The sequence below is a fragment of the Salvelinus alpinus genome, chromosome 10 (genome assembly GCF_045679555.1).
Source record: "Salvelinus alpinus chromosome 10, SLU_Salpinus.1, whole genome shotgun sequence".
NCBI lineage: Eukaryota > Metazoa > Chordata > Actinopteri > Salmoniformes > Salmonidae > Salvelinus > Salvelinus alpinus.
The window spans coordinates 84,921,125-84,943,989 of NC_092095.1; the positions used below are offsets into that span (position 1 = coordinate 84,921,125).

The window sequence follows — 22,865 nt, forward strand, 5'->3', positions numbered from 1 at the left end:
GAGGGGCCCGGTTTGGTAGGACAGACACAGAGGGTGGAGGGGGTAGAGGGGGTTGGTAGGGCAGACAGAGAGGGTAGAGGGGTTTGGTAGGGCAGGGTAGAGGGGTTTGGTAGGGCAGACAGAGAGGGTGGAGGGGGTTGGTAGGGCAGACAGAGAGGGTAGAGGGGGTTGGTAGGGCAGACAGAGAGGGTGGAGGGGGTTGGTAGGGCAGACAGAGAGGGTAGAGGGGGTTGGTAGGGCAGACAGAGAGGGTGGAGGGGGTTGGTAGGGCAGACAGAGAGGGTAGAGGGGGTTGGTAGGGCAGACAGAGAGGGTAGAGGGGGTTGGTAGGGCAGACAGAGAGGGTAGAGGGGGTTGATAGGGCAGACAGAGAGGGTAGAGGGGGTAGAGGGGGTTGGTAGGGCAGACAGAGAGGGTGGAGGGGGTAGATAGGGCAGACAGAGAGGGTAGAGGGGGTTGGTAGGGCAGACAGAGAGGGTGGAGGGGGTTGGTAGGGCAGACAGAGAGGGTAGAGGGGGTAGAGGGGGTTGGTAGGGCAGACAGAGAGGGTAGAGGGGGTAGAGGGGGTTGGTAGGGCAGACAGAGAGGGTGGAGGGGGTAGAGGGGGTTGGTAGGGCAGACAGAGAGGGTAGAGGGGGTAGAGGGGGTTGGTAGGGCAGACAGAGAGGGTAGAGGGGGTAGAGGGGGTTGGTAGGGCAGACAGAGAGGGTAGATGGGGTAGAGGGGGTTGGTAGGGCAGACAGAGAGGGTAGAGGGGGTAGGTAGGGCAGACAGAGAGGGTAGAGGGGGTAGAGGGGGTTGGTAGGGCAGACACAGAGGGTGGAGGGGGTAGAGGGGGTTGGTAGGGCAGACAGAGAGGGTAGAGGGGTAGAGGGGGTTGGTAGGGCAGACAGAGAGGGTAGATGGGGTTGGTAGGGCAGATAGAGAGGGTAGAGGGGGTTGGTAGGGCAGACAGAGAGGGTGGAGGGGGTAGAGGGGGTTGGTAGGGCAGACAGAGAGGGTAGAGGGGGTTGGTAGGGCAGACAGAGGGGGTAGAGGGGGTTGGTAGGGCAGACAGAGAGGGTAGAGGGGGTTGGTAGGGCAGACAGAGAGGGTAGATGGGGTTGGTAGGGCAGATAGAGAGGGTAGAGGGGGTTGGTAGGGCAGACAGAGAGGGTGGAGGGGGTAGAGGGGGTTGGTAGGGGAGACACAGAGGGTAGAGGGGGTTGGTAGGCCAGACAGAGAGGGTAGAGGGGGTAGAGGGGGTTGGTAGGGCAGACAGAGAGGGTAGAGGGGGTTGGTAGGGCAGACAGAGAGGGTAGAGGGGGGTTGGTAGGGCAGACAGAGAGGGTAGAGGGGGTTGGTAGGCCAGACAGAGAGGGTAGAGGGGGTTGGTAGGCCAGACAGAGAGGGTAGAGGGGGTTGGTAGGCCAGACAGAGAGGGTAGAGGGGGTAGAGGGAGTAAAAGAAGAACAGTAACCTGACATCTGATCCTAGATCTGTGGTTAGGGACAACGTCTACACCCAGGGAAGACTAGAGGGCATCTGATCCTAGATCTGTGGTTAGGGACAACGTCTACACCCAGGGAAGACTAGGGGTCATCTGATCCTAGATCTGTGGTTAGGGACAATGTCTACACCCAGAGAAGACTAGGGGTCATCTGATCCTAGATCTGTAGTTAGGGACAACGTCTACACCCAGGGAAGACTAGATCTTAGGACTGGTGCCCATCTCTGGGAGAGAGAGCAGAGGAGGGAGGGATGAGAGAGCAGAGGAGGGAGGGATGAGAGAGCAGAGGAGGGAGGGATGAGAGAGCAGAGGAGGGGCTGGGAGAGAGAGCAGAGGAGGGAGGGATGAGAGAGCAGAGGAGGGGCTGGGAGAGAGAGCAGAGGAGGGGCTGGGATGAGAGAGCAGAGGAGGGGCTGGGAGAGAGAGCAGAGGAGGGAGGGATGAGAGAGCAGAGGAGGGAGGGATGAGAGAGCAGAGGAGGGGCTGGGAGAGAGAGCAGAGGAGGGAGGGATGAGAGAGCAGAGGAGGGAGGGATGAGAGAGCAGAGGAGGGGCTGGGATGAGAGAGCAGAGGAGGGAGGGATGAGAGCAGAGGAGGCGCTGGGAGAGAGAGCAGAGGAGGGAGGGATGAGAGAGCAGAGGAGGGAGGGATGAGAGAGCAGAGGAGGGGCTGGGAGAGAGAGCAGAGGAGGGGCTGGGATGAGAGAGCAGAGGAGGGGCTGGGAGAGAGAGCAGAGGAGGGGCTGGGAGAGAGAGCAGAGGAGGGGCTGGGATGAGAGAGCAGAGGAGGGGCTGGGAGAGAGAGCAGAGGAGGGGCTGGGAGAGAGAGCAGAGGAGGGGCTGGGATGAGAGAGCAGAGGAGGGGCTGGGAGAGAGAGCAGAGGAGGGGCTGGGAGAGAGAGCAGAGGAGGGGCTGGGAGAGAGAGCAGAGGAGGGGCTGGGAGAGAGAGCAGAGGAGGGGCTGGGATGAGAGAGCAGAGGAGGGGCTGGGAGAGAGAGCAGAGGAGGGGCTGGGAGAGAGAGCAGAGGAGGGGCTGGGAGAGAGAGCAGAGGAGGGAGGGATGAGAGAGCAGAGGAGGGGCTGGGAGAGAGAGCAGAGGAGGGAGGGATGAGAGAGCAGAGGAGGGAGGGATGAGAGAGCAGAGGAGGGTGGGAGAGAGAGCAGAGGAGGGAGGGATGAGAGAGCAGAGGAGGGAGGGATGAGAGAGCAGAGGAGGGAGGGATGAGAGGGAGGAAGTGGGTCCTGGCACACACCCAAGGAATGGATGAGTCATCTCAGCTGGAATTCTGGGAAAGGAAGGACAGGGACAGTCTTGTTCCATCAGTCCCACAATAGTTTTACAGGGAAGACAGGAAGGCAGGGCGCGCCAAGAGGAGCTTTATAGATAACCATCTCTAACCATCGATGTGGACACGACACTGTTCTGAGGCTGGCTGGCTGCTAGACACGACACGACAGTAGTGCATTACACAACACTGTTCTGAGGCTGGCTGGCTGCTAGACACGACAGTAGTGCATTACACAACACTGTTCTGAGGCTGGCTGGCTGCTAGACACGACAGTAGTGCATTACACAACACTGTTCTGAGGCTGGCTGGCTGCTAGACACGACAGTAGTGCATTACACAACACTGTTCTGAGGCTGGCTGGCTGCTAGACACGACAGTAGTGCATTACACAACACTGTTCTGAGGCTGGCTGGCTGCTAGACACGACAGTAGTGCATTACACAACACTGTTCTGAGGCTGGCTGGCTGCTAGACACGACAGTAGTGCATTACACAACACTGTTCTGAGGCTGGCTGGCTGCTAGACACGACAGTAGTGCATTACACAACACTGTTCTGAGGCTGGCTGGCTGCTAGACACGACAGTAGTGCATTACACAACACTGGGCCTGAGGCTGGCTGGCTGCTAGACACGACAGTAGTGCATTACACAACACTGTTCTGAGGCTGGCTGGCTGCTAGACACGACAGTAGTGCATTACACAACACTGGGCCTGAGGCTGGCTGGCTGCTAGACACGACAGTAGTGCATTACACAACACTGGGCCTGAGGCTGGCTGGCTGCTAGACACGACAGTAGTGCATTACACAACACTGGGCCTGAGGCTGGCTGGCTGCTAGACACGACAGTAGTGCATTACACAACACTGGGCCTGAGGCTGGCTGGCTGCTAGACACGACAGTAGTGCATTACACAACACTGGGCCTGAGGCTGGCTGGCTGCTAGACACGACAGTAGTGCATTACACAACACTGTTCTGAGGCTGGCTGGCCGCTAGACACGACAGTAGTGCATTACACAACACTGTTCTGAGGCTGGCTGGCTGCTAGACACGACAGTAGTGCATTACACAACACTGTTCTGAGGCTGGCTGGCTGCTAGACACGACACGACAGTAGTGCATTACACAACACTGTTCTGAGGCTGGCTGGCTGCTAGACACGACAGTAGTGCATTACACAACACTGTTCTGAGGCTGGCTGGCTGCTAGACACGACAGTAGTGCATTACACAACACTGTTCTGAGGCTGGCTGGCCGCTAGACACGACAGTAGTGCATTACACAACACTGGGCCTGAGGCTGGCTGGCTGCTAGACACGACAGTAGTGCATTACACAACACTGTTCTGAGGCTGGCTGGCCGCTAGACACGACAGTAGTGCATTACACAACACTGGGCCTGAGGCTGGCTGGCTGCTAGACACGACAGTAGTGCATTACACAACACTGTTCTGAGGCTGGCTGGCTGCTAGACACGACAGTAGTGCATTACACAACACTGGGCCTGAGGCTGGCTGGCTGCTAGACACGACAGTAGTGCATTACACAACACTGTTCTGAGGCTGGCTGGCCGCTAGACACGACAGTAGTGCATTACACAACACTGTTCTGAGGCTGGCTGGCTGCTAGACACGACAGTAGTGCATTACACAACACTGTTCTGAGGCTGGCTGGCCGCTAGACACGACAGTAGTGCATTACACAACACTGTTCTGAGGCTGGCTGGCTGCTAGACACGACAGTAGTGCATTACACAACACTGTTCTGAGGCTGGCTGGCTGCTAGACACGACAGTAGTGCATTACACAACACTGTTCTGAGGCTGGCTGGCTGCTAGACACGACAGTAGTGCATTACACAACACTGTTCTGAGGCTGGCTGGCCGCTAGACACGACAGTAGTGCATTACACAACACTGGGCCTGAGGCTGGCTGGCTGCTAGACACGACAGTAGTGCATTACACAACACTGTTCTGAGGCTGGCTGGCCGCTAGACACGACAGTAGTGCATTACACAACACTGTTCTGAGGCTGGCTGGCTGCTAGACACGACAGTAGTGCATTACACAACACTGTTCTGAGGCTGGCTGGCTGCTAGACACGACAGTAGTGCATTACACAACACTGTTCTGAGGCTGGCTGGCTGCTAGACACGACAGTAGTGCATTACACAACACTGTTCTGAGGCTGGCTGGCTGCTAGACACGACAGTAGTGCATTACACAACACTGTTCTGAGGCTGGCTGGCTGCTAGACACGACAGTAGTGCATTACACAACACTGGGCCTGAGGCTGGCTGGCTGCTAGACACGACACGACAGTAGTGCATTACACAACACTGTTCTGAGGCTGGCTGGCTGCTAGACACGACAGTAGTGCATTACACAACACTGTTCTGAGGCTGGCTGGCTGCTAGACACGACAGTAGTGCATTACACAACACTGTTCTGAGGCTGGCTGGCTGCTAGACACGACACGACAGTAGTGCATTACACAACACTGTTCTGAGGCTGGCTGGCTGCTAGACACGACAGTAGTGCATTACACAACACTGTTCTGAGGCTGGCTGGCTGCTAGACACGACAGTAGTGCATTACACAACACTGTTCTGAGGCTGGCTGGCTGCTAGACACAACACGACAGTAGTGCATTACACAACACTGGGCCTGGCTACTGATGTACATCAAGATTCATCTACAGCAGCTAAATCACCATCTAACTTCTCATCTTTCTGATGTAATCTGTCATGTGCCTTTTACTGAGGAGAGGCTTCTGTCAGTCTACCATCAAGGCCTGATTGGTGGAGTGCTGCAGAGATGGTTGTCCTTCTGGAAGGTTCTCCCATCTCCACAGAGGAACTCTGGAGCTCTGTCAGAGTGACCATCGGGGTCTTGGTCACCTCCCCTTTTCTATTTAAGGCCACTGTGTTCTTGGGGACTTTCCCCCAGATCTGTACCTCGACACAGTCCTTGCAAACATTTCTAAAAACCTGTTTTTGCTTTGTCATTATGATTTTCAATCAATTTTAGAATAAGGCTGTAACGTAACAAAATGTGTAAAAGGTCAAGGGGTCTGAATACTTTCCGAAGGCGCTGTATATTCCCCCAAAACATGATTGGTTACTGATTAGTATGCGGTTGCATCAAACATACATTTTACAATCTGCAAATGTTTGAATTCCCACTTTAATTACGGAACAAGTAAATACATGATTTCCGCCAGCCAACATTCTGAATAGCAGCATTGTGACACAGTAGGCCTGCAGCTCCGTGAAACATGAGGTGAAACACGACAACCCAAAGAAACACGAGGTGAAACACGAGGTGAAACACGAGGTGAAACATGACAACCCAATATAAATAAACATGTCTCCATTAATAACTTCTTCTTAATAGGGGGCGCTGTTTTCACTTTGGGAAAAAATCGTGTCCAAATTAAAAGGCCTCGTACTCTGTTCTAGATCATACAATATGCATATTATTATTACTATTGGATAGAAAACACTCTGAAGTTTCTAAAACTGTTTGAATTATATCTGTGAGTAAAACAGAACTCATTTGGCAGCAAACTTCCATACAGGAAGTGAAAATTCTGAAAATGGGGCTCTGTGTCAGGGCTTGCCTATTCAACTGGCTTTTATTTATGGATCTGTATGCACTTCATACGCCTTCCACTAGATGTCAACAGGCAGTAGAATGTTGAATGGGGTGTCTAGCTTGATGTGAGACCGAATGAGAGCTTTTGGAGTGACAGGTCCGCCCTATCGTCAGTATTCAGCTGCGCACAGGGGAACTCCACATTGTCTTCTGAAAAGCGTTCGGTATACACGGCGAAATGCTCCGGCTCTGATTTTATTGGATACATATGAGAAAAACATCATAAAGTAGGATTTTCAACCGAGTTTGACCAGTTTATTCGACGTTTATTGGGACTTTTTCATTTCAGGCGCAACGATTTCTTGGACATGTGCCCTCCACATGGCTAGCCAAGTTGCTAATTTGTTAATTCGACAAAAGAAATGGACATTCTAAAACAAAACAACGATTTATTCTGGAACTAGGACTCCTTGCACAACATTGTGATGGAAGATCATCAAAAGTAAGAGAATATTTATGATGTTATTTCGTATTTTTGTGGTATATGTTGGCTCCAACAAGGCGGAGAATATGTGAGCGCTGTCTCACAATATTGCAAGCTGTATGTTGTACTAAAGTTATTTTTTTTAAATCTAACACAGCGGTTGCATTAAGAACCAGTGTATCTTTCATTTGCCATACAACAAGTATTTTTTAGTAAAGTTTATGGTTAGATTACGTGACTGTCCAAAATATCTCTGGACAATTTGGTGCATCATGGCTACATATTCACAATGTAAAACCAGGATTTGTACCTCTAAATATGCACATTTTCGAACAAAACATAAATGTATTGTATAACATGATGTTATAAGACTGTCATCTGATGAAGTTGTTCAAAGGTTAGTGATTAATTTTATCTCTATTTCTGGGTTTTGTGAAAGCTATGTTGACGGTGAATAAATGGCGTTGTGTGTTTGGCTATTGTGGTGAGCTAATATAAATATATATTGTGTTTTCGCTGTAAAACACTTTAAAAAAATCGGAAATATTGGCTGGATTCACAAGATGTTTATCTTTCATTTGCTGTACACCATGTATTTTTCATAAATGTTTTATGATGAGTATTTATGTATTTCACGTTGCTCTCTGTAATTATTCTGGCTGTTTTGGTGCTATTTGTGATGGTGGCTGCAATGTAAAACTACGATTTATACCTCAAATATGCACATTTTCGAACAAAACATAAATGTATTGTATAACATGATGTTATAAGACTGTCATCTGATGAAGTTGTTCAAGGTTAGTGATTAATTTTATCTCTATTTGAGGGTTTTGTGAAAGCTACCTATGCGGTGAAAATATGCCGTTGTGTGTTTGGCTATTGTGGTGAGCTAATATAAATACATATTGTGTTTTCGCTGTAAAACATTTTAAAAATCGGAAATGATGGCTGGATTCACAAGATGTTTATCTTTCATTTGCTGTATTGGACTTGTGATTTCATGAAAATTATATTATATGATATCCCTGTCGCGTTAGGCTAGGCTATGCTAGTCAGCTTTTTTGATGAGGAGGATCCCGGATCCGGGAGAGAGAAGCGGTAGAGGTTTTAAAGCCAAACACCAGCACCACATCATCTGGTAGCCTATCGATAGGAAACCGCGTAGACATCGCCATTTCAGAACCGGTAGTCTACACTTTGTACGTGACCCAAACTCCAATTTTGCAGGAGGGTCCAGAGAAAGGTAGGGTGACTCACACATGCTTCTGGTGGTACTCTGTGATCTTGTCCATCAAGGCGTCCTGGTTTGGCATGTACTTGTTGTGCAGAAGGTGCTGAAAACTCTGGACCTCGTCAAAGTCCCCGATCTCAGCTGTGGAGAGAAGAGAGGAGAGAGCGAGAAAGAGGGAGAGATAGTAGAAGAAACGAGAGGGAGGAGAAGAGAGAGAGGAGAGACGAGAGGGAGGAGAAGAGAGAGAGGAGAGACGAGAGGGAGGAGAAGAGAGAGAGGAGAGACGAGAGGGAGGAGTGTTACTGAATAACTAAGAGAAGAGTTCAATTCACAGACGTCACCCCACTAGAGCCTGAACTGGCAGGTATTCCCTCTGTATCAGGTACTCAGCAACAGTCTCTCCAGATTACCCAAAGGTGATGAGAACTGGCAGGTATTCCCTCTGTACCAGGTACTCAGCAACAGTCTCTCCAGATTACCCAGAGGTGATGAGAACTGGCAGGTATTCCCTCTGTATCAGGTACTCAGCAACAGTCTCTCCAGATTACCCAGAGGTGATGAGAACTGGCAGGTATTCCCTCTGTACCAGGTACTCAGCACCAGTCTCTCCAGATTACCCAAAGGTGATGAGAACTGGCAGGTATTCCCTCTGTATCAGGTACTCAGCACCAGTCTCTCCAGATTACCCAGAGGTGATGAGAACTGGCAGGTATTCCCTCTGTACCAGGTACTCAGCACCAGTCTCTCCAGATTACCCAAAGGTGATGAGAACTGGCAGGTATTCCCTCTGCATCAGGTACTCAGCAACAGTCTCTCCAGATTACCCAAAGGTGATGAGAACTGGGAGGGATTCCCTCTGTATCAGGTACTCAGCAACAGTCTCTCCAGATTACCCAAAGGTGATGAGAACTGGACAGGTTCCATGGCAACTAAGTGATTCTGAATTTGCTCCGTGGTTCTGACGATTTGTCTGACAGGTATTTGTATGTATTCAGAGAATTGGTTCAGCCTGAATGACAATGGCTCCTCTAAGCATATTAACTACCTCATCAACTCAGTGTGGAACTCAATACCGGCACTGGAGCCGGTAGTAAAATAAATCAGGAAGCTCTAACTATACTATAATAGACAGTATGCATCAGGAAGCTCTAACTATACTATAATAGACAGTATGCATCAGGAAGCTCTAACTATACTATAATAGACAGTATACATCAGGAAGCTCTAACTATACTATAATAGACAGTATGCATCAGGAAGCTCTAACTATACTATAATAGACAGTATGCATCAGGAAGCTCTAACTATACTATAATAGACAGTATGCATCAGGAAGCTCTAACTATACTATAATAGACAGTATGCATCAGGAAGCTCTAACTATACTATAATAGACAGTATGCATCAGGAAGCTCTAACTATACTATAATAGACAGTATGCATCAGGAAGCTCTAACTATACTATAATAGACAGTATGCATCAGGAAGCTCTAACTATACTATAATAGACAGTATGCATCAGGAAGCTCTAACTATACTATAATAGACAGTATGCATCAGGAAGCTCTAACTATACTATAATAGACAGTATGCATCAGGAAGCTCTAACTATACTATAATAGACAGTATGCATCAGGAAGCTCTAACTATACTATAATAGACAGTATGCATCAGGAAGCTCTAACTATACTATAATAGACAGTATTCTTACACTGGACGATATGGGAGACCAGCAGAGCAGCACTAGTGTCGCTGCAGGTCAGACGTCCACACGCCAGATCATGCTTTATCTGGAGAGCAAACAGGTACCTGAGAGAGAGAGAGAGAGAGAGAGAGAGAGAGAGAGAGAGAGAGAGAGAGAGAGAGAGAGAGAGAAAGAGAGAGAGACAGAGAGAGAGAGAGAGAGAGAGAGAGAGAGAGAGAGACAGAGAGACAGAGAGAGAGAGAGAGAGAGGAGAGAGAGACAGAGAGAGAGACAGAGAGAGAGACAGAGAGAGAGACAGAGAGAGAGAGAGAGATAATATTTCCCATTTAGCTTAGTTTTGTTTTGTCTTTCGTACCAGGTCATGTGTCTTCTCAGTCATGTTGACACTGGTCTACTACTGTTGCTTTAATGTATTGTTGTTCTGATTAATATTGTTGTTGTAGCTGTTATTAATGGTAATCCCATGTCCACTACTACTATTATTATTGCTGTTAGTCCCACCATTTATTTATATATAAATATATATATATTTTGTGTATATATATACATATATATTTTATTTAAATTTTTCGATATGTATACTTTGACAATGTAAGTAATAATAACTTGCCATGTCAATAAAGTCAATTGAATTGAATTGAATTGAGAGAGAGACAGAGAGAGAGAGAGACAGAGAGAGAGAGAGACAGAGAGAGAGAGAGAGAGAGAGAGAGAGAGACAGGAGAGAGAGAGAGAGAGCGACCAAGAGAGAGAGAGAGAAGAGAGAGAGGATATGCATGGTAACTATTACCTATGGTCTGCACAGGCAGAAACCTGGTTTGTAATGGCATAGTCTTGAAAACCAAACCCGCCTTCCAGGGTTAGATAAAAGTCACGTCAGTTGCCTTGACAGAGGGAATCTACAAACAGCCTGAGAATGTTGCCAAGCCATAAAACAGCCCCCTGAGCAAGGCAGTTAACCCACTGTTCCCCGGGGCCCTGAGCAAGGCAGTTAACCCACTGTTCCCCGGGCCCTGAGCAAGGCAGTTAACCCACTGTTCCCCGGGCCCTGAGCAAGGCAGTCAACCCACACTAGGTGACACCGCGTCTCGTCCCTCGACACTAGGTGACACCGCGTCTCGTCCCTCGACTCTAGGTGACACCGCGTCTCGTCCCTCGACTCTAGGTGACACCGCGTCTCGTCCCTCGACTCTAGGTGACACCGCGTCTCGTCCCTCGACTCTAGGTGACACCGCGTCTCGTCCCTCGACTCTAGGTGACACCGCGTCTCGTCCCTCGACTCTAGGTGACACCGCGTCTCGTCCCTCGACTCTAGGTGACACCGCGTCTCGTCCCTCGACTCTAGGTGACACCGCGTCTCGTCCCTCGACACTAGGTGACACCGCGTCTCGTCCCTCGACACTAGGTGACACCGCGTCTCGTCCCTCGACTCTAGGTGACACCGCGTCTCGTCCCTCGACTCTAGGTGACACCGCGTCTCGTCCCTCGACTCTAGGTGACACCGCGTCTCGTCCCTCGACTCTAGGTGACACCGCGTCTCGTCCCTCGACTCTAGGTGACACCGCGTCTCGTCCCTCGACTCTAGGTGACACCGCGTCTCGTCCCTCGACACTAGGTGACACCGCGTCTCGTCCCTCGACTCTAGGTGACACCGCGTCTCGTCCCTCGACACTAGGTGACACCGCGTCTCGTCCCTCGACACTAGGTTACACCGCGTCTCGTCCCTCGACACTAGGTTACACCGCGTCTCGTCCCTCGACACTAGGTTACACCGCGTCTCGTCCCTCGACACTAGGTTACACCGCGTCTCGTCCCTCGACAGTAGGTTACACCGCGTCTCGTCCCTCGACACTAGGTTACACCGCGTCTCGTCCCTCGACAGTAGGTTACACCGCGTCTCGTCCCTCGACACTAGGTTACACCGCGTCTCGTCCCTCGACACTAGGTTACACCGCGTCTCGTCCCTCGACACTAGGTTACACCGCGTCTCGTCCCTCGACAGTAGGTTACACCGCGTCTCGTCCCTCGACAGTAGGTTACACCGCGTCTCGTCCCTCGACACTAGGTTACACCGCGTCTCGTCCCTCGACACTAGGTTACACCGCGTCTCGTCCCTCGACAGTAGGTTACACCGCGTCTCGTCCCTCGACACTAGGTTACACCGCGTCTCGTCCCTCGACAGTAGGTTACACCGCGTCTCGTCCCTCGACACTAGGTTACACCGCGTCTCGTCCCTCGACAGTAGGTTACACCGCGTCTCGTCCCTCGACAGTAGGTTACACCGCGTCTCGTCCCTCGACAGTGGGTTACACCGCGTCTCGTCCCTCGACAGTGGGTTACACCGCGTCTCGTCCCTCGACAGTGGGTTACACCGCGTCTCGTCCCTCGACAGTAGGTTACACCGCGTCTCGTCCCTCGACACTGGGTTACACCGCGTCTCGTCCCTCGACAGTGGGTTACACCGCGTCTCGTCCCTCGACAGTAGGTTACACCGCGTCTGGTCCCTCCACAGTAGGTTACACCGTGTCTCGTCCCTCGACAGTAGGTTACACCGCGTCTCGTCCCTCCACAGTAGGTTACACCGCGTCTCGTCCCTCGACAGTAGGTTACACCGCGTCTCGTCCCTCGACAGTAGGTTACACCGCGTCTCGTCCCTCGACAGTAGGTTACACCGTGTCTCGTCCCTCGACAGTAGGTTACACCGTGTCTCGTCCCTCGACAGTAGGTTACACCGTGTCTCGTCCCTCGACAGTAGGTTACACCGTGTCTCGTCCCTCGACAGTAGGTTACACCGTGTCTCGTCCCTCGACAGTAGGTTACACCGTGTCTCGTCCCTCGACAGTAGGTTACACTGTGTCCCCTTCTCTCTTTGATGGTTCAGGGTGTGTTTGTTGAGGAGAGAAGACTTGTCCACTCTTACCGTGTCCTCCAGCAGCTGTGTGTGGTCAGGAGGAGAGAAGACTTGTCCACTCTTACCGTGTCCTCCAGCAGCTGTGTGTGGTCAGGAGGAGAGAAGGCTTGTCCACTCTTACCGTGTCCTCCAGCAGCTGTGTGTGGTCAGGAGGAGAGAAGGCTTGTTCACTCTTACCGTGTCCTCCAGCAGCTGTGTGTGGTCAGGAGGAGAGAAGGCTTGTTCACTCTTACCGTGTCCTCCAGCAGCTGTGTGTGGTCAGGAGGAGAGAAGGCTTGTCCACTCTTACCGTGTCCTCCAGCAGCTGTGTGTGGTCAGGAGGAGAGAAGGCTTGTTCACTCTTACCGTGTCCTCCAGCAGCTGTGTGTGGTCAGGAGGAGAGAAGGCTTGTCCACTCTTACCGTGTCCTCCAGCAGCTGTGTGTGGTCAGGAGGAGAGAAGGCTTGTCCACTCTTACCGTGTCCTCCAGCAGCTGTGTGTGGTCAGGAGGAGAGAAGGCTTGTCCACTCTTACCGTGTCAGCTCCTCCAGCAGCTGTGTGTGGTCAGGAGGAGAGAAGGCTTGTCCACTCTTACCGTGTCCTCCAGCAGCTGTGTGTGGTCAGGAGGAGAGAAGGCTTGTCCACTCTTACCGTGTCCTCCAGCAGCTGTGTGTGGTCAGGAGGAGAGAAGGCTTGTCCACTCTTACCGTGTCAGCTCCTCCAGCAGCTGTGTGTGGTCAGGAGGAGAGAAGACTTGTCCACTCTTACCGTGTCAGCTCCTCCACCAGCTGTATGTGGTCAGGGGGGAAGAACTTCACCACAAAACGAAGGATGGTGTTCTTAGGGCCTGTGGAGAGAGACAGAGAGAGAGAGAGAGAGAGAGAGATACAACAGAGACAGAGAGAGAGAGAGAGAGAGAGAGAGAGAGAGAGAGAGAGAGATACAACAGAGACAGAGAGAGAGAGAGATAAGAGAGAGAGATACGACAGAGAGAGAGACAGAGAGACAGAGAGAGAGAGAGAGAGAGAGAGATACAACAGAGACAGAGAGAGAGAGAGAGACAGAGAGAGATACGACAGAGAGAGAGACAGAGAGACAGAGAGAGATACAACAGAGACAGAGAGAGAGAGAGAGAGAGAGAGAGAGAGAGAGAGAGAGAGAGAGAGAGAGAGAGAGAGAGAGAGAGAGAGAGACAGAGAGAGACAGAGAGAGAGACAGAGAGACAGAGAGAGAGATACGACAGAGAGAGAGACAGAGAGACAGAGAGAGATACAACAGAGACAGAGAGACAGAGACAGAGACAGAGAGAGAGAGAGAGAGAGAGAGAGAGAGAGAGAGAGAGAGAGAGAGAGAGAGAGAGAGAGAGACAGAGAGAGAGACAGAGAGAGAGACAGAGAGACAGAGAGAGAGATACGACAGAGAGAGAGACAGAGAGACAGAGAGAGATACAACAGAGACAGAGAGAGAGAGAGAGAGAGAGAGAGAGAGAGAGAGAGAGAGAGAGAGAGAGAGAGAGAGAGAGAGAGAGAGAGAGAGAGAGAATGAGTTACAGGACAAAATAAAAACCCTCCAACCCAAAAAGCCCTGTGGTGTTGATGGTATCCTTAATGAAATGATCAAATATACAGACAACAAATTCCAATTGGCTATATTAAAACTCTTTAACATCGTCCTTAGCTCTGGCATCTTCCCCAATATTTGGAACCAAGGACTGATCACCCCAATCCACAAAAGTGGAGACAAATTTGACCCCAATAACTACCGTGGAATATGCGTCAACAGTAACCTTGGGAAAATACTCTGCATTATCATTAACAGCAGACTCGTACATTTCCTCAATGAAAACAATGTACTGAGCAAATGTCAAATTGGCTTTTTACCAAATTACCGTACAACAGACCATGTATTCACCCTACACACCCTAATTGACAACCAAACAAACCAAAACAAAGGCAAAGCCTTCTCATGCTTTGTTGATTTCAAAAAAGCCTTCGACTCAATTTGGCATGAGGGTCTGCTATACAAATTGATGGAAAGTGGTGTTGGGGGTAAAACATACGACATTATAAAATCCATGTACACAAACAACAAGTGTGCGGTTAAAATTGGCAAAAAACACACACATTTCTTCTCACAGGGTCGTGGGGTGAGACAGGGATGCAGCTTAAGCCCCACCCTCTTCAACATATATATCAACGAATTGGCGCGGGCACTAGAACAGTCTGCAGCACCCGGTCTCACCCTACTAGAATCCGAAGTCAAATGTCTACTGTTTGCTGATGATCTGGTGCTTCTGTCACCAACCAAGGAGGGCCTACAACAGCACCTAGATCTTCTGCACAGATTCTGTCAGACCTGGGCCCTGACAGTAAATCTCAGTAAGACCAAAATAATGGTGTTCCAAAAAAGGTCCAGTCGCCAGGACCACAAATTCCATCTAGACACCGTTGCCCTAGAGCACACAAAAAACTATACATACCTCGGCCTAAACCTCAGCACCACAGGTAACTTCCACAAAGCTGTGAACGATCTGAGAGACAAGGAGGCAAGAAGGGCATTCTATGCCATCAAAAGGAACATAAATTTCAACATACCAATTAGGATCTGGCTAAAAATACTTGAATCAGTCATAGAGCCCATTGCCCTTTATGGTTGTGAGGTCTGGGGTCCGCTCACCAACCAAGATTTCACAAAATGGGACAAACACCAAATTGAGACTCTGCATGCAGAATTCTGCAAAAATATCCTCCGTGTACAACGTAGAACACCAAATAATGCATGCAGAGCAGAATTAGGCCGATACCCACTAATTATCAAAATCCAGAAAAGAGCCGTTAAATTCTACAACCACCTAAAAGGAAGCGATTCCCAAACCTTCCATAACAAAGCCATCACCTACAGAGAGATGAACCTGGAGAAGAGTCCCCTAAGCAAGCTGGTCCTGAGGCTCTGTTCACAAACACAAACACACCCCACAGAGCCCCAGGACAACAGCACAATTAGACCCAACCAAATCATGAGAAAACAAAAAGATAATTACTTGACACATTGGAAAGAATTAACAAAAAAACAGAGCAAACTAGAATGCTATTTGGCCCTAAACAGAGAGTACACAGTGGCAGAATACCTGACCACTGTGACTGACCCAAACTTAAGGAAGGCTTTGACTATGTACAGACTCAGTGAGCATAGCCTTGCTATTGAGAAAGGCCGCCGTAGGCAGACATGGCTCTCAAGAGAAGACAGGCTATGTGCACACTGCCCACAAAATGAGGTGGAAACTGAGCTGCACTTCCTAAACTCCTGCCAAATGTATGACCATATCAGAGACACATATTTCCCTCAGATCACAGAGATCCACAAAGAATTCGAAACCAAATCCAATTATGATAAACTCCCATATCTACTGGGTGAAATTCCACAGTGTGCCATCACAGCAGCAAGATTTGTGACCTGTTGCCACAAGAAAAGGGCAACCAGTGAAGAACAAACACCATTGTAAATACAACCCATATTTATGTTTATTTATTTTAACTTGTGTGCTTTAACCATTTGTACATTGCTACAACACTGTATATATATATAATATGACACTTGTAATGTCTTTATTGCTTTGAAACTTCTGTATGTGTAATGTTTACTGTTAATTTGTATTGTTTATTTCACTTTTGTATATTATCTACCTCACTTGCTTTGGCAATGTTAACACATGTTTCCCATGCCAATAAAGCCCCTTGAATTGAATTGAATTGAATTGAGAGAGAGAGAGAGAGAGAGACAGAGATACAACAGAGAGAGAGAGAGATACAACAGAGAGACAGAGAGAGCATCGTCTTACAACTAATGTAGTTAAAAAGGGTTGTCCTCTCAGTACTATATTCCACTAGTACTATACAGGGTTGTCCTCTCAGTACTATATTCCACTAGTACTATACAGGGTTGTCCTCTCAGTACTATATTCCACTAGTACTATACAGGGTTGTCCTCTCAGTACTATATTCCACTAGTACTATACAGGGTTGTCCTCTCAGTACTATATTCCACTAGTACTATACAGGGTTGTCCTCTCAGTACTATATTCCACTAGTACTATACAGGGTTGTCCTCTCAGTACTATATTCCACTAGTACTATACAGGGTTGTCCTCTCAGTACTATATTCCACTACTACTATACAGGGTTGTCCTCTAGGTACTCACGTCTGATCTGTTTCAGGGTGGGCTTCAGCAGGTCCAACCAGACCTACAACCACAAACAACAATACGCTTCAGAAACACAAACGGTTTATAAGGCTTGTCTGCTTTAAAGCAGCCAGACTCCATACAGCCTGGGGTTAAAGGGGTTAAAGCAGCCAGACTCTATACAGCCTGGGGTTAAAGGGGTTAAAGCAGCCAGACTCCATACAGCCTGGGGTTAAAGGGGTTAAAGCAGCCAGACTCCATACAGCCTGGGGTTAAAGGGGTTAAAGCAGCCAGACTCCATACAGCCTGGGGTTAAAGGGGTTAAAGCAGCCAGACTCTATACAGCCTGGGGTTAAAGGGGTTAAAGCAGCCAGACTCCCTAAAGCCTGGGGTTAAAGGGGTTAAAGCAGCCAGACTCCCTACAGTCTGGGGTTAAAGCAGCCAGACTCCATACAGCCTGGGGTTAAAGGGGTTAAAGCAGCCAGACTCCCTACAGCCTGGGGTTAAAGGGGTTAAAGCAGCCAGACTCCCTACAGCCTGGGGTTAAAGCAGCCAGACTCCATACAGCCTGGGGTTAAAGGGGTTAAAGCAGCCAGACTCCATACAGCCTGGGGTTAAAGGGGTTAAAGCAGCCAGACTCCATACAGCCTGGGGTTAAAGGGGTTAAAGCAGCCAGACTCCATACAGCCTGGGGTTAAAGGGGTTAAAGCAGCCAGACTCCCTACAGCCTGGGGTTAAAGCAGCCAGACTCCCTACAGCCTGGGGTTAAAGCAGCCAGACTCCATACAGCCTGGGGTTAAAGGGTTTAAAGCAGCCAGACTCCATACAGCCTGGGATTAAAGCAGGGGGAATGATGGGGAAAAGAACAAAGACACTGGACAGAGGAACTCTGCCTAGAAGGCCAGCATCCCGGAGTCGCCTCTTCACTGTTGACGTTGAGACTGGTGTTTTGCGGGTACTATTTCATGAAGCTGCCAGTTGAGGACTTGTGAGGCGTCTGTTTCTCAAACTAGACACTCTAATGTACTTGTCCTCTTGCTCAGTTGTGCACCGGGGCCTCCCACTCTTCTTTCTATTCTGGTTAGAGCCAGTTTGCTCTGTTCTGTGAAGGGAGTAGTACACAGCGTTGTACGAGATCTTCAGTTTCTTGGCTATTTCTCACATGGAATAGCCTTTATTTCTCAGAACAAGAATAGACTGACGAGTTTCAGAAGAAAGGTCTTTGTTTCTGGCCATTTTGAGCCTGTAATCGAACCCACACATGCTGATGCTCCAGATACTCAATTAGTCTAAAGAAGGCCCGTTTTATTGCTTCTTTAATCAGAACAACAGTTTCAGCTGTGCTAATATAATTGAAAAAGGGGCCAGTATTGAGAGACACCAGCAGCACTGTCCAGGGGCCAGTATTGAGAGTCACCAGTAGTACTGTCCAGGGGCCAGTATTGAGAGACACCAGTAGTACTGTCCAGGGGCCAGTATTGAGAGACACCAGTAGCACTGTCCAGGGGCCAGTATTGAGAGACACCAGTAGCACTGTCCAGGGGCCAGTATTGAGAGACACCAGTAGCACTGTCCAGGGGCCAGTATTGAGACACCAGCAGCACTGTCCAGGGGCCAGTATTGAGAGTCACCAGTAGTACTGTCCAGGGGCCAGTATTGAGAGACACCAGTAGTACTGTCCAGGGGCCAGTATTGAGAGACACCAGTAGCACTGTCCAGGGGCCAGTATTGAGAGACACCAGTAGCACTGTCCAGGGGCCAGTATTGAGAGACACCAGTAGCACTGTCCAGGGGCCAGTATTGAGAGACACCAGTAGCACTGTCCAGGGGCCAGTATTGAGAGTCACCAGTACCACTGTCCAGGGGCCAGTATTGAGAGACACCAGTACCACTGTCCAGGGGCCAGTATTAAGAGTCACCAGTACCACTGTCCAGGGGCCAGTATTAAGAGTCACCAGTACCACTGTCCAGGGGCCAGTATTAAGAGTCACCAGTACCACTGTCCAGGGGCCAGTATTAAGAGAGTGCAACATCCATGATTTAAAACATTGCAGACAGAAAAGTAGGAATGGCATAAGGCTCTGGGCAGAGGTAGTGAGGTTGAGTACAGGACTCCGTTTGGGACACAGTGTATAAAGAACTTCTGTCTCACCATCATCCTCCTGGGGTTCTGGTACTGTAGACCGAAGTAGTCTCTTTCAGCCAGGTTCAGATGGACACACACCAGGTCAAACAGGGCCTTGGCTGGGGCACGTTGCTGTGGAGAGAGAGAGCAGAACACACACCAGGTCAAACAGGGCCTTGGCTGGGGCACGTTGCTGTGGAGAGAGAGAGCAGAACACACACCAGGTCAAACAGAGCCTTGGCTGGGGCACGTTGCTGTGGAGAGAGAGAGCAGAACACACACCAGGTCAAACAGGGCCTTGGCTGGGGCACGTTGCTGTGGAGAGAGAGAGCAGAACACACACCAGGTCAAACAGGGCCTTGGCTGGGGCACGTTGCTGTGGAGAGAGAGAGCAGAACACACACCAGGTCAAACAGGGCCTTGGCTGGGGCACGTTGCTGTGGAGAGAGAGAGCAGAACACACACCAGGTCAAACAGGGCCTTGGCTGGGGCACGTTGCTGTGGAGAGAGAGAGCAGAACACACACCAGGTCAAACAGGGCCTTGGCTGGGGCACGTTGCTGTGGAGAGAGAGAGCAGAACACACACCAGGTCAAACAGGGCCTTGGCTGGGGCACGTTGCTGTGGAGAGAGAGAGCAGAACACACACCAGGTCAAACAGAGCCTTGGCTGGGGCACGTTGCTGTGGAGAGAGAGAGCAGAACACACACCAGGTCAAACAGGGCCTTGGCTGGGGCACGTTGCTGTGGAGAGAGAGAGCAGAACACACACCAGGTCAAACAGAGCCTTGGCTGGGGCACGTTGCTGTGGAGAGAGAGAGCAGAACACACACCAGGTCAAACAGGGCCTTGGCTGGGGCACGTTGCTGTGGAGAGAGAGAGCAGAACACACACCAGGTTACAGACTGAATTTTTAACATTTTATTTTATCTTTATTTAACCAGGCAAGTCAGTTAAGAACACATTCTTATTTTCAATGACGGCCAGTTGGTTAACAGTTGGTTAACAGTTGGTTAACTGCCTTGTTCAGGGGCAGAATGACAGATTTTTACCTTGTCAGTTTGGGGATTCGATCTTGCAACCTTTAAGTTCCAAGTCCAACGCTCTAACCACTAGGCTACCTGCTAACCCCGACAGCCAAGAGAATGTGAAAGATTGATCCTCCAGTGTTAAAGCATTGGTATCAGAGCCTGGGAACTATGGACCTCATTGGTATCAGAGCCTGGGAACTATGGACCTCATTGGTATCAGAGCCTGGGAACTATGGACCTCATTGGTACCAGAGCCTGGTAGCTATGGACCTCATTGGTATCAGAGCCTGGGAACTATGGACCTCATTGGTACCAGAGCCTGGGGACTATAGACCTCATTGGTACCAGAGCCTGGGGACTATAGACCTCATTGGTACCAGAGCCTGGGGACTATAGACCTCACTGGTATCAGAGCCTGGGAACTATGGACCTCATTGGTACCAGAGCCTGGGAACTATGGACCTCATTGGTACCAGAGCCTGGGAACTATGGACCTCATTGGTATCAGAGCCTGGGAACTATGGACCTCATTGGTATCAGAGCCTGGGAACTATGGACCTCATTGGTATCAGAGCCTGGGAACTATGGACCTCATTGGTATCAGAGCCTGGGAACTATGGACCTCATTGGTACCAGAGCCTGGGAACTATGGACCTCATTGGTACCAGAGCCTGGGGACTATGGACCTCATTGGTACCAGAGCCTGGGGACCTCATTGGTATCAGAGCCTGGGAACTATGGACCTCATTGGTATCAGAGCCTGGGAACTATGGACCTCATTGGTATCAGAGCCTGGGAACTATGGACCTCATTGGTACCAGAGCCTGGGAACTATGGACCTCATTGGTACCAGAGCCTGGGAACTATGGACCTCATTGGTACCAGAGCCTGGGGACTATGGACCTCATTGGTACCAGAGCCTGGGGACCTCATTGGTATCAGAGCCTGGGAACTATGGACCTCATTGGTACCAGAGCCTGGGAACTATGGACCTCATTGGTATCAGAGCCTGGGAACTATGGACCTCATTGGTACCAGAGCCTGGGGGACCTCATTGGTATCAGAGCCTGGGAACTATGGACCTCATTGGTACCAGAGCCTGGGAACTATGGACCTCATTGGTATCAGGGCCTGGGGACTATGGACCTCATTGGTATCAGAGCCTGGGAACTATGGACCTCATTGGTATCAGAGCCTGGGAACTATGGACCTCATTGGTACCAGAGCCTGGGAACTATGGACCTCATTGGTACCAGAGCCTGGGAACTATGGACCTCATTGGTACCAGAGCCTGGGAACTATGGACCTCATTGGTATCAGGGCCTGGGAACTATGGACCTCATTGGTATCAGAGCCTGGAAAATATGGACCTCATTGGTATCAGAGCCTGGGAAATATGGACCTCATTGGTACCAGAGCCTGGGAACTATGGACCTCATTGGTATCAGGGCCTGGGAACTATGGACCTCATTGGTACCAGAGCCTGGGAACTATGGACCTCATTGGTATCAGAGCCTGGGAACTATGGACCTCATTGGTATCAGAGCCTGGGAACTATGGACCTCATTGGTATCAGAGCCTGGGGACTATGGACCTCATTGGTACCAGAGCCTGGGAACTATGGACCTCATTGGTATCAGAGCCTGGGGACTATGGACCTCATTGGTACCAGGGCCTGGGAACTATGGACCTCATTGGTACCAGAGCCTGGGAACTATGGACCTCATTGGTACCAGAGCCTGGGAACTATGGACCTCATTGGTATCAGAGCCTGGGAACTATGGACCTCATTGGTACCAGACCCTGGGAACTATGGACCTCATTGGTACCAGAGCCTGGGGACTATGGACCTCATTGGTAGCAGACCCTGGGAACTATGGACCTCATTGGTACCAGACTCTGGGAACTGTGGGCCTCATCCAAAGCATTGTGATTGCTCAGCATGTCATTCCTCCCACAGAGCTAAATAGTTCCTGTACTCACTGATATGTCGAAGACCTCCGTGACGTCGTCCAGCAGCTGTACCCGGATGGAGACCTGTCGTCCTGGGGGCGTGGTTGGGAGTCGCTGGCCTGGTTCCAGGGGAGACACCCCTAAACTCTCTGGGATCCCCAGCCTCTGGCCAGCCACCGCCCTGTCCCCTGGCTCCACCATGGTATCTCAGTCAGCAGAATCAGCCTCTCTACTACCCTCACACACCTGAGGACAGACAGGGAGACATGTACAGGATCCACTCTGAAAACAAGGACATGTCTGAAGACGGAACTTTTCCCATATAGAGCTATTAGCAGGGCTATTTAGGTTGATTTAGTGTCTCTAACCAGGGAGTTAATTAACATTCTATTAGCAGGGCTATTCAGGTTGATTTAGTGTCTCAAACCAGGGAGGTAATTAACATTCTATTAGCAGGGCTATTTAGGTTGATTTAGTGTCTCAAACCAGGAGGTAATTAACATTCCATTAGCAGGGCTATTTAGGTTGATTTAGTGTCTCAAACCAGGGAGTTAATTAATATTCTATTAGCAGGGCTATTCAGGTTGATTTAGTGTCTCAAACCAGGGAGTTAATTAATATTCTATTAGCAGGGCTATTCAGGTTGATTTAGTGTCTCAAACCAGGGAGTTAATTAATATTCTATTAGCAGGGCTATTCAGGTTGATTTAGTGTCTCAAACCAGGGAGTTAATTAATATTCTATTAGCAGGGCTATTCAGGTTGATTTAGTGTCTCAAACCAGGAGGTAATTAATATTCTATTAGCAGGGCTATTCAGGGTGATTTAGTGTCTCAAACCAGGGAGTTAATTAATATTCTATTAGCAGGGCTATTCAGGTTGATTTAGTGTCTC

The 22,865-nt window shown here is 49.8% G+C and overlaps 1 protein-coding gene across 2 annotated transcripts in view; it reads right to left on the reverse strand.

Annotated features, from left to right (window-relative positions):
- Positions 1 to 22,243, reverse strand: part of LOC139532885 (FERM, ARHGEF and pleckstrin domain-containing protein 1-like) — a 71,354-nt gene extending 49,111 nt beyond the window's left edge. Inside the window, exons 1-6 of one of the 2 annotated variants that reach the window (XM_071331035.1) lie at positions 22,003 to 22,243; positions 19,018 to 19,122; positions 16,884 to 16,926; positions 13,454 to 13,532; positions 9,802 to 9,899; positions 8,117 to 8,231 (exon numbers count right to left, since the gene is read on the reverse strand). In XM_071331035.1, the coding sequence (XP_071187136.1) occupies positions 8,117 to 8,231; positions 9,802 to 9,899; positions 13,454 to 13,532; positions 16,884 to 16,926; positions 19,018 to 19,122; positions 22,003 to 22,173 (611 nt within the window). In that variant the 5' untranslated portion in view covers positions 22,174 to 22,243. The remainder of the gene's footprint in view (positions 1 to 8,116; positions 8,232 to 9,801; positions 9,900 to 13,453; positions 13,533 to 16,883; positions 16,927 to 19,017; positions 19,123 to 22,002) is intronic. The other variant, XM_071331036.1, reaches the window with a different exon arrangement.
- Positions 22,244 to 22,865: the final 622 nt, after the last annotated feature.